Here is a 10,485-nt window from a genome sequence, read left to right on the forward strand (position 1 = left end):
TGGACTTTGAATGGTTTGTAATTCCTAAAATAAATTATACATATGTATGTATTTCTCGCTTCTAGTAGTTTTATTGAAGTTCCATGAGATAAAACCAAACTTACTGCAGTAAAAATTAACTTTAAAATAATTGACACCGTTCACTGCCAAAAACAAATGAGTAAACAAATGATTTCCAAGAAAGTGATCTTAATTTGTGTCTGCAATAATAAATAATATAATAACTGATTAAAGTTAGAAAAAAGTCGTTGTATTCTTGGAAAATTTTAAACACTAAACTTTGTTTTAATTTCCAATAATTTTTATTTCATTTTTACAACGTACAACTCAAACGCTTTATGACAAAAATGCGTTATTTGTGGCTTGAAATGCGACCAATGGAAACATGTTGAAAATTGATCGGAAACCTATCGATTAAATCCATATCGATTAAAAATCGCGTCGGCCGGTTTTACTTGGCGCACTAGTGTTTGTATGGCGCATTGTGAAATAATTGTTAAAAGTTTACCAGGAGTAAATGTTGTGTTGAGTATTGTTTAAAATTATTGTTGTTTAAAGTCTCGATTGATATCAGTACGATGGAAATTGAATTACCGTATATGGCAGAATATGCCAAGTCAGGCCGTGCCTCATGCAAAGGATGCAAAAATGCAATTGCCAAAGACACTCTTCGACTTGCTGTGATGGTTCAGGTAAATAGCCAATTTTAATATATTATATTATGTGCCCTCGATTGTCTTGGACATACATAGGTGTCCTTTAGCACATGGACTTAAAGAGGTTATGGTGCAGTTGAGCACCCCTTCTCTTAAAGGCTCTACATAATTCGATTAATATAAATTTAAACATACATATGTACATGTTTATGCATGTGTGTATTTAATCAAATGCACTCAGTGTCAGCATCTAATTGCTATTGATTTTACTTCTTCGATCTCTTTAAGTCTCCCGTGTATGATGGCAAGGTACCCAATTGGTTCCATGTCAATTGTTTCTTTAAGAAGCAACGTCCAAGTTCTGCTGGCGACATTAAAAACTTTGAAAACTTACGCTTTGATGATCAAAATGAAATTACAAAACTAATTGGTATGTACATAATATATTTGATATCTTATCTCTACCAATCGTTCATTTAAACATAATACAAACATCCTTCATTTCCAGATACTGTCGGCGTTGTTGTCGAAGCCAAATCTGGCAAGAAACGTTCCAAGGCCGAAAGTGGGGCACTTAAAGATTTTGGCATTGAATATGCCAAGTCCGGTCGGGCTGCCTGTCGTGGCTGTGAGCAGAAAATAACCAAGGATCAAGTTCGTATACGAAAAACTGTATATGATACAGAAGTTGGTATGAAATATGGAGGTCAAGCCTTGTGGCATCACATGGAATGCTTTGCTCAAATGCGATCGGAACTTGGTTGGTTCGATACTGGCGAAAATCTTCCTGGCTATAAAAGTTTAAAGGCTGAAGATAAAAAAGAGGTGCAAAATGCTTTGCCGTAAGTAAATTCCCTTACACAGATTGCCCGTATTTCTATAATGAGGAAGGATAATCATAAATAATCTCATTTCAGGGCAATTAAATCTGAGGATGCACCAGAGGCTAAAAAACCAAAAATAGAACCAGAGGTTAAAGCCGAGGAAGCAGAGAAAATGAAAAAACTGAAAAAACAAAACGAAATATTTTTCAAATACCGCGATCAATTAAAGGCTGAAATGAAAAAGCCAGATATTGAAAATTTATTGAGCACTAATGGTCTTCAGCCCATAGTAGGCGATTCGGAGAGGCTATATGATCAAGCTGCAGATTTGCTTGCTTTTGGAGCCCTTGAACCTTGCTCCGAGTGCCATGGTAGTCAGTTCATGTTTAACAAGTCTGGCTATCTGTGCAACGGAAATCTATCAGAGTGGACCAAATGCGCCAATTTGGTGACATCGCCAAAGAAAACTTCTTGTAAAGTGCCAAAAACTCTTAAGGCACAATATCCTTTCCTTGATGAATACAAGGGCAAGTCATCGGCCCGAATAATTCACTATATTCCACCAAGTGCTGCGACCATAGCCAAAGATGTCGCCATTAAGAAGAATCCTGATGAATTGGATGGGTATGTACCAAGATTTTGTCCTAAGCACATACTTATGTGCTATGGAGAAAGCTATACTTATAGCATTCTATTTAATTTTATTTTATTATACATCTGCAGTCCTAAAATAAAACGAGAGCGTCCGGCTTTATACAATATTAAGTTCGCACATATTGCCATGAAAGACCATGAGCAGGATCTGAAGAAGCGTATTGGCAAACTGGGTGGCAAACTCGATACTAAAATTACAGAGGATACGATCGCGATAATATCGACACAAAAAGAGGTTGAGAAAATGACTTCTCGTATGCAAAAGGCTAAAGAACTTGGTATTCATGTTGTGCCAATTGAATATTTAGATTCTGTTGAATCGGATGGCGCAGGTGCCGTTAATTATATCAGCAGTATGACTCTTTGCGATTGGGGTACTGATCCATCAGCTCGCATACCACAAGAGGAAGCAAAGAGCTCAAAGTCAAAGAGTATCTATACTAAATCAGTGCCTAAATCAGTAACACTGAAAGTGAAGGATGGACTGGCTGTTGATCCAGAAAGTGGCCTCGAGGACATCGCACATGTGTATGTCAAGGGAAAGGACAAATATAATGTTGTTCTTGGTTTAACAGATATTCAGAGAAACAAGAATTCCTACTATAAAGTACAACTCCTGGAGGCCGACAAAAAGAACAAGTAAGTAATTAGAATTCTTATAGAAACTCGATATTTAATCGATCAAATATTTACAGGTACTGGGTTTTCCGTGCTTGGGGACGTATTGGTACGACTATTGGGAAAAATAAAGTGGAAGACTTTGGCAATCTTTTGGAAGCCATTGAAAATTTTAAAAGTGTATATGCTGACAAAACTGGAAATGAATTTGATGATCGTCATAATTTTGTTAAAGTACCTGGTCGTATGTATCCTATTGACATTCAATACGATGAGGCCAATGACTTGGCTGATGCGGCCAAGAATCAGAGTATTCCATCTAAGCTAGATATGTCAGTTCAAAATCTAATAAAGCTGATTTTCGATGTGGATAACATGAAACGCACGATGATGGAATTCCATATTGACATGGAGAAAATGCCCTTAGGCAAGCTGAGTTTAAAACAAATTGAATCTGCCTATAAAGTGGTCACCGAGATATATGATCTGATTAACTCGAATCCAACGAATGCCAAACTAATTGATACAACAAATCGATTCTATACATTAATCCCACACAATTTCGGAGTTCATGCACCTCCATTAATTGATACAATTGAGCAAGTTGAAAACCTAAGGCAAATGCTTGACTCATTGGCTGAAATCGAGGTAGCCTACAATTTGATAAAGACCGAAGATTCCGGTGAGGATATCAATCCGTTGGACAAACATTATGAGCAGCTCAAGACCCAATTGAATCCACTAGATAAGAGTAGCGAAGAATTTGCAACACTTAAAAAGTATGTGCAAAATACACATGCTTCTACTCATAGTTCCTATGAACTCGAAATCGTGGATGTCTTTAAGGTGGCCCGTCAAGGAGAGTCCCGCCGCTATAAACCATTCAAGAAATTGCATAACCGTAAATTATTGTGGCACGGCTCCCGTCTGACCAATTTCGTTGGTATACTCTCTCACGGTTTGAAAATCGCTCCACCAGAAGCTCCACCAACTGGTTATATGTTTGGTAAAGGTATTTATTTTGCTGATATGGTATCCAAATCGGCCAATTATTGTTGCACCAGTCAACAAAACTCTACTGGCTTAATGCTTTTATCTGAAGTTGCATTGGGAAATATGATGGAATGCAATGCAGCGAAATATGTCACTAAATTGCCCAAGGACAAGCACAGTTGCTATGGCCATGGTCGTACCATGCCAGATCCAAAGGAATCTCAGATGCGGGATGATGGCGTTGAAATACCATTGGGAAGACCAGTAACTGATGAAAAATTGAAATCATCTCTATTGTACAATGAGTATATAGTGTATGATATTGCTCAGGTTAACGTTCAGTATTTGCTACGTATGGACTTTAAGTATAAATACTAAAAATAGTCTCTTCGGGTTACAAAATAATCACAAAATATCACATCAACATTTTTTTTTATATATATATACATATATACACATATTCAACACGTGAATTTATACGAAACTTTTTTGTTATCTTTGCATATATCTATTTTTCGAAATTGTTTAATGAAGTGTTAATGTTTTGTTCAGAGATATGTCAAATGTCATCCCATATTAAAAAAGTTCTATAATTAATAGATCATTTTTGTGCGAACTAAACTTGTTAGGTGCAGCATTTTTCTTAATATTTCTCGCCATCACAGAAATAAAGCCAAAAGTAGCACACAAAAGTTTGGATCGGTTTTTTGTGAATGTTTATCAAATTATTAGAAGGTCTAATTTGTCATAAATTGATATTCTTGTTCATAATATTTATCTAAAGACAACCGATGTTCCTAAAAACCTTTATAAATATAAAGATTTATTGCCAAATTGAATTAAAATTCAATCTGCAAACATTCCATACTTAGTTTAACTTAAAATTAAAAACAAAGTGAAGAAATAATGCACCTAAACTTTGATGAATGACGGAAAGAGTAAGGCTTAAGAAAAGTGAAAACTACATTTTTTTTTAAATATGATTACCATAATAATCAATAAACAAAGTATACAAAAATGGGCTGCATTATTATTTTGTGAATTTTGAAATTCGGCACCATTTTGGATAAGTTGGATTGACAGATCGATAATTTATCCCGAAATTAGTTTCTGTTTGAGATCTACAAGTTAAGGTAGAGGGCTAACCATATTTTACAAGCGCTGGCAACTAATGCCTTCGGCTTATTGTTAGACGAAAACTACATTGTTGAGTTGTCTAAGTTACTGGGCCACTTCGACAACTCATCTACCAAGGACTGCAAATCCCCAAACAAACAAAAAAGAGTTAATACACAGTAATGTGTATTGACCCCTTTAAGATGCATTGAATAAACTCAACTAGTTTATTTTATAAGTAATTTAGGTGAACAATTTAAAATAGATTTAAAAAATAATAAGTAATTAGGGCTAATGCTTGCTGTGAGTCCTTTTTTGCAACTTTAAACAGCACCAGGATCTCTGGTGACAAACTATTTTGTTCATTTTCTAGATTCAATCAAGGAGCTGTATGATTCAGCTTGGCAATTTATTGGCGTCGTCGTGTGTTGCGTTGTTTGTCAAAACGCATTTCCATTTCTTCCAGAACCTTAGGAGTGTAACGGACAACGAGTTTCACTGATCCAATTGCCTGCTTTAATAGTTCCACAGCTTTCTCATGGTTTTCTCCTTCAACAGACTGTAAAATAGATTTATTATGACACAGTCATAATAAAAGATTTTCGACAAAGAACTTACCACACCATTAACTGAAAGCAATTGATCGCCTCTCTTCAAGCCTCCATGTCTGTCAGCCACTCCGCCTGGTATAATACGGGAGATATAAATGGGAGAATTCTGCTCCTTGCCTCCCATAACGTTGAAACCTAGACCTGTAAAACAATTTATTTCATCAATTTATGGGTGTGGCATTGCAGAAGTCATCTTTGGGTGCATTTCACGTACCTTCCTCTGTTTTGGGCAGCTCGACAACCCGTGGATGAGCATGACCCTCACTTGCTGCAAATGCTGCCACTGTCGCCTTGGCTGTCGCAGATGCACGAACATCTTGCGATCCTTGAATATCCACTGTTTCATAGACGTGCTCGTAGACTTCACGAACAGATGTAAGGAATTCAGAATTCAACACCTTTTGCAAGGCAGATAGTTTTGTTGTTGGAAAATCTCCACTGGCTTGCAGTTTTTCTAATAATTCTATCGATCTTTTTACATCTGGAGAAAAAATATTGATTCCATTGAGTTACCACAATTTTCTGGTAAATGTGTTATGTGGATTGCACTTGCCTCTTGCCAGGGTCAGTGGTTCTGAAATCTCGGCCATCTTAAAGGTGTCTTGAAATTTACAATCTTGTAAATATATATTTTATCCTTTGACACTGCTTAACAAAACAAACCGATGTGACCGCACTTTAAAAGCCATAAAATACCACACAGAATACATACATATACATATGTACAGTAAGGGTATTCATGAAATTCGTTGGATATATTTATTGTCTTTAAATAATAACAATTCAAATCCCAAAAGAAAAAAAACTAAGATATAAATTCAAAATTCTTTCTTCTTGGGGAATTTATGTTAATTTTCCAATTGTTTGGTAAAACGAAAAAGTAGACTTTGTTTTGAATTAAGGTTTCGAGATAACCTTTAAATAGATCTGTGTACTTTTCATTGATAAAGTATTCGTTAGTTATGTATAAATAAACGAAAAATACTTTTCAATTTGAGTACTACAAGAAATCGAAGGGTCCAAATACCCCTGACGAAATCGGTGATATCGAATGTTCAACCCTGCCGATGCAGAGGCAAACATCTGTGTATGTGAACGTTAATAAATAAAACAGTTTCGAAGAATTGAATTGGAGTGCAATAAGTGATTGTCAAAGTCAATCACATAATTAAACATAAGCTGGACCACTCATAGACCTCAGTTGGCAAAGAATTTAGTTTAGTAGGATATTTTAACAATTGTTGCCATGGGAAGCATTGAGAAGGCTTGCATTTCTGGGTTTCTGTGTCGCCTTTGCTCCGAAATGCATAGGACAGTTATACATATTTACGGTGATCAGGGTCAGCGGTTATGTCTAGTTGAGAAAATCAACGGCTATCTACCAATAACTGTAAGTATTAACAATTATGGCCAACACCGCGCACGAAATACTAATCTAATACATCGACATTTATGTAGCCGTCTCTATACATTTGCATTTACATGCATGCACAATGTATACATACACAATAAATACACATATGATAAATGTATACACATTGAATTTATTATTAATGTTTATGCAGATTTCTCCAACTGATCCATTGCCGAAAACAATTTGTAAAACTTGTTTGCATCGTGTCGAACAACATTATTCCCTTCTGATGCGACTTACCCGTATGCGGGAGGAGCGCAAATTAAAGTTATTGGGCTACAAGACACGCGCCGACCTGGACACGGTAAGTAATGTCACATATCTAGTCTATTTTTCAACGAAAATAATAAATCAATATCATCCCCAATTGTTTATGGTGCAGACAAGCTCTTCATTATCCAGCGTAGAGCTTTCAGAAGACGAAGAGCAGGGAACAACAGGAAATACAGACGAAGCGACTGGTGGTTCTGCCAAAGAAACATCTGTAGCCACCAGTTCAGATCAGCCGACATCTTCACCTCGAAGTAACACATCCAATGAAGTTGCTGCCTCAAGCATCAGCAGAAGTCAGATGGAGTCAACTGCTACTTCTACTCCCGCAAACACTACAACAGGGCAGACTACGCAGGAACTTACTCCTATGCCTTGAAAAACAATAACAAACAAAAAAAGATAGACTAATAACTGTTAAACAAAATTTTGTTTTGTCTCATCCAACAAGAATTACAAGTGTACGTATTATGAATAATTTAATATAATTATGTATGGTATATTGAATGCTTTTTACTTACAATTTAAAAAAGAACAAAAAACAAAGAAAAAAATATCAAAGAAGCTAACTTCGGCATATCCGAAGTTTATATACCCTTGCAGTCCTTGGCAATAATATTTTTACATTTTGAAATTTCTTTCCCTGCAAATTTTGGGATCTGAGGTTTTATATACTTTCATATTGGTAAATTTCATAGGAATACTCTAATTTCTGCAAAAATGTTTCTTCTAGAACTATATCATATAGTGGTCCGATCCTGATGATTTTCATAATTTATCTTACCCGGGTTATAAGTAGCTCAAGTTTCATACTAACAGCTCTTTAAATGGCTGAGTAAAACGAATACGCACCGACGGACGGACATGGCTATATCGACTCAGCTTCCCATGCTGATCAAGAATATATGTATATACTTTATGGGGTCGGAAACGTCTTCTGTGCGTTACAAGCATCTGACCAGTTTTATAATAGCCTCTGCAAGGGTATAAAAAAGAAATATTGCATCAATAACACAAGTGTGGATAATTCAACAGAGTTTTTTCTAAAATGAAAACGCCATTAGTCAATACTAAAGACGGAATATTAAATCCTGACTGACATTATATCCGTATTCCTAGTTTTTATATAAAAGAATGATTGTAGCCACTCATGAAGTGTCATAGTAAAACGACATAGTTAAAAGCAGTGTAAATACTTATATGTACAAGTTTTATTAAAAGTTTAAAACAAAATTTGTATATTCGATAATAATTGATCTTCGTATTTCTATACCTTAAGTATATAGATTTCTTATCAGCATTAATAGCCAAATCAATCTAGCCATGTTTGTTAAGTGTTTTAATACTAAGTGGATATAAGTTGATTTAGTTTGACTAATTTTGTTTTGTACATTTAGCAGAATCAGGCAAATTGGAATGTTATTTATATATGTATATCCTACTATTGAGTGTAGTTGGGAAAATATTTTATTGGTATGTTTTTGGTATATTGGGTTAGGGTTAAAAAGTTGTGTGAGAGATCCAGAGAGCTAAAAAAGTTGTGTAAAGTTTAAAAACTTCAAGTGTCTGAAGATGAGTGGTTTTAATTACAATTTAATTCGACCTAAATTTAAATTATTTATAGTACATAAAAATTTTATTCGTCTGCTTATGTTACACAATCATGTAAGTACATTATTTATCAACGATCATCTTTATACAAACCTTCAGATAAATCGTCAAATAGAGTGCTTGATATTTTCAAAACGTCACTGGAGATCTTTCCACAACTGGAATCGTTAACTGATTTTTGATTAAGTGCTCTGCGTAGGGGTAACAGAAAGTTTGTATGCGGATTTGACCCAAGCGGATAGCTTTCAATGATCTCATAAACGATTTTGAAAAGTGGTTGCTTATCAAAGTGAAAATATCCTCTATTACCATGGATTAACTTAATACCTAAGTGCGAAGTGCTACAAACACTCATATACATGCAGTGATCTGGTCGGTAGTTATATTCACAAGGCATCACATAAAGCTTATCAGGATGGTAGTAAAAAAGTATATTAATAATATCCTGATCTCCCCACGTAATACGTAATTTGTATTCTTTGTGGATGGGCAGGATTTGCTTTTCCCAATTAAATTCACGCATGCGTGTGAGATTCATTAGCATTACCCCGGAATTTACACCGAGTTTACCATAAAATGGATGACGTGCAAAACGATTATACCAGCCAATATTCTCACTCTCATGTTCCGGAGTCAGGGCAGCCATTTGAGTTTCATTGAATTTCTTAAAGAATGTCCATAAATCAGAGATCGGTGACAAAAACAGAACATCCGTATCGACATATAGCAAGGAATCCACATTTGTTAGTAAGGACTGTAAAAAATGGATACGAGCTGATTCATTAGAAACCTTAAAAATTATTAAAAACTATTTTACCGGTAAAAACAGACGTTGAGCAGCACAGGGTTTAAATAGATTTTTCCATTCAACTTCATTTTGACTGGGAAATTTCAACTGCAATAGTTCGAAATCGAACGCGTACGGCAGCAGATCCTTCCAGTCTGTCAGTTTCTCTCGGAATTCATCCGTAACGCTATTCTCAGTGAATATAACAAATTTAAGATATTCTTCATTTATATTGAATAGAAGAGCCGATTTGATCATAACTAGAGTTTCCTGCACTCGTTGACCGCACGAGACCACTACAATATGAAGAGGGCTCTTTCCGTTATGCCTATTATGTGTGGAAATGAATGGAACGATTAATTATATGGACTAATATTCAATTCATATTTCTTACATTTGCTGAGGTGTAGTCAGTGGGCCTTCATCAGATCCCCAGGATGGGCTTTGCAGTAAAATATATAAAACTGTAGCGAAGGCACTTATGACCAGAAAGTACATGGACAAATGCTGCTGAAATGTTATAAATAATGAATTAGTATGGTTTAATGAAGTTCCTTGAAGTAGTATTGTTACCATTTTTATTAGTTTTCGACACCTGGGTAGAGGAAAATATCATTAGGCCCCTGCTTTAAGGCATTATAGAGTCGTCATAACATTAATATGAATGCCCTCAAGAAACAATAGAAATGAATTGATGTAAACACTTTTTCAGCTCATGGTTCTTCGAATATTTATTTATTTATTTTCATTTGTTTATTAAAAACGCTTCTTCAATGAAAACAGCTGGCTGCGACAGGTGATGCCGGTTGTATTCTCCGACATTCGATAAGCCAACCGATAACTTTTTTTTCTTAGTTTTGAGGCGAATTGTCTGCACTGAGAGAAAACATATGGTTAAAGTATGTATGTTTTTCATTTTATATTAGCATAT

General features: G+C 35.4%; 4 protein-coding genes across 5 annotated transcripts; 2 read left to right on the forward strand and 2 right to left on the reverse strand.

Moving 5' to 3' along the window:
• The first annotated feature begins 436 nt into the window (after positions 1-436).
• On the forward strand, positions 437-4,366 carry LOC6651643 (poly [ADP-ribose] polymerase). Its single transcript, XM_002073853.4, has 6 exons — positions 437-692; positions 945-1,086; positions 1,165-1,498; positions 1,574-2,104; positions 2,204-2,773; positions 2,830-4,366. The coding sequence occupies exons 1-6, from the start codon at positions 579-581 to the stop codon at positions 4,121-4,123; spliced, it is 2,985 nt and encodes a 994-aa protein (XP_002073889.1). The 5' UTR covers positions 437-578; the 3' UTR covers positions 4,124-4,366.
• Positions 4,367-5,074: 708 nt separating this feature from the next.
• Positions 5,075-6,145, reverse strand: LOC6651644 (protein lin-7 homolog C). Its single transcript, XM_002073854.4, has 4 exons — positions 6,026-6,145; positions 5,687-5,953; positions 5,480-5,613; positions 5,075-5,420 (listed from the first exon to the last, which is right to left on the reverse strand). Exons 1-4 carry the CDS (start codon positions 6,060-6,062, stop codon positions 5,271-5,273), a joined length of 588 nt encoding a protein of 195 aa, XP_002073890.1. The 5' UTR covers positions 6,063-6,145; the 3' UTR covers positions 5,075-5,270.
• A 363-nt stretch (positions 6,146-6,508) lies between these two features.
• LOC6651645 lies at positions 6,509-7,656 on the forward strand. The gene is made up of 3 exons (XM_002073855.4): positions 6,509-6,862; positions 7,038-7,190; positions 7,269-7,656. Exons 1-3 carry the CDS (start codon positions 6,719-6,721, stop codon positions 7,533-7,535), a joined length of 564 nt encoding a protein of 187 aa, XP_002073891.1. The 5' UTR covers positions 6,509-6,718; the 3' UTR covers positions 7,536-7,656.
• A 1,043-nt stretch (positions 7,657-8,699) lies between these two features.
• On the reverse strand, positions 8,700-10,373 carry LOC6651646 (glucoside xylosyltransferase 2). Of its 2 annotated transcripts, none has more exons than XM_002073856.4 (4): positions 10,128-10,373; positions 9,949-10,061; positions 9,585-9,882; positions 8,700-9,521 (listed from the first exon to the last, which is right to left on the reverse strand). In XM_002073856.4, exons 1-4 carry the CDS (start codon positions 10,128-10,130, stop codon positions 8,838-8,840), a joined length of 1,098 nt encoding a protein of 365 aa, XP_002073892.3. In that variant the 5' UTR covers positions 10,131-10,373; the 3' UTR covers positions 8,700-8,837. The 2 variants fall into 2 exon arrangements, with proteins under 2 accessions (XP_002073892.3, XP_023036218.1); XM_023180450.2 differs by having other exon boundaries at positions 9,949-10,064.
• Positions 10,374-10,485: the final 112 nt, after the last annotated feature.

This window comes from Drosophila willistoni, chromosome 3R (genome assembly GCF_018902025.1).
Source record: "Drosophila willistoni isolate 14030-0811.24 chromosome 3R, UCI_dwil_1.1, whole genome shotgun sequence".
NCBI classification, from domain to species: domain Eukaryota; kingdom Metazoa; phylum Arthropoda; class Insecta; order Diptera; family Drosophilidae; genus Drosophila; species Drosophila willistoni.

Excerpts from the sequence above, each read along its gene's own strand:
- LOC6651643 (XM_002073853.4), top strand. The coding sequence starts at position 579 with ATGGAAATTGAATTACCGTATATGGCAGAATATGCCAAGTCAGGCCGT. Across the intron at positions 1,087-1,164 it reads TGAAATTACAAAACTAATTG|ATACTGTCGGCGTTGTTGTC; the intron begins GTATGTACATAA and ends CTTCATTTCCAG. Across the intron at positions 1,499-1,573 it reads GAGGTGCAAAATGCTTTGCC|GGCAATTAAATCTGAGGATG; the intron begins GTAAGTAAATTC and ends ATCTCATTTCAG.
- LOC6651644 (XM_002073854.4), bottom strand. The coding sequence starts at position 6,062 with ATGGCCGAGATTTCAGAACCACTGACCCTGGCAAGAG. Across the intron at positions 5,954-6,025 it reads ACCACTGACCCTGGCAAGAG|ATGTAAAAAGATCGATAGAA; the intron begins GCAAGTGCAATC and ends TTTTTTCTCCAG. Across the intron at positions 5,421-5,479 it reads TGCTTTCAGTTAATGGTGTG|TCTGTTGAAGGAGAAAACCA; the intron begins GTAAGTTCTTTG and ends TCTATTTTACAG.
- LOC6651645 (XM_002073855.4), top strand. The coding sequence starts at position 6,719 with ATGGGAAGCATTGAGAAGGCTTGCATTTCTGGGTTTCTGTGTCGCCTT. Across the intron at positions 6,863-7,037 it reads ACGGCTATCTACCAATAACT|ATTTCTCCAACTGATCCATT; the intron begins GTAAGTATTAAC and ends ATGTTTATGCAG. Across the intron at positions 7,191-7,268 it reads CACGCGCCGACCTGGACACG|ACAAGCTCTTCATTATCCAG; the intron begins GTAAGTAATGTC and ends TTTATGGTGCAG.
- LOC6651646 (XM_023180450.2), bottom strand. Across the intron at positions 9,883-9,948 it reads CTGACTACACCTCAGCAAAT|GCATAACGGAAAGAGCCCTC; the intron begins GTAAGAAATATG and ends CACACATAATAG. Across the intron at positions 9,522-9,584 it reads CTCAACGTCTGTTTTTACCG|TCCTTACTAACAAATGTGGA; the intron begins GTAAAATAGTTT and ends CATTTTTTACAG.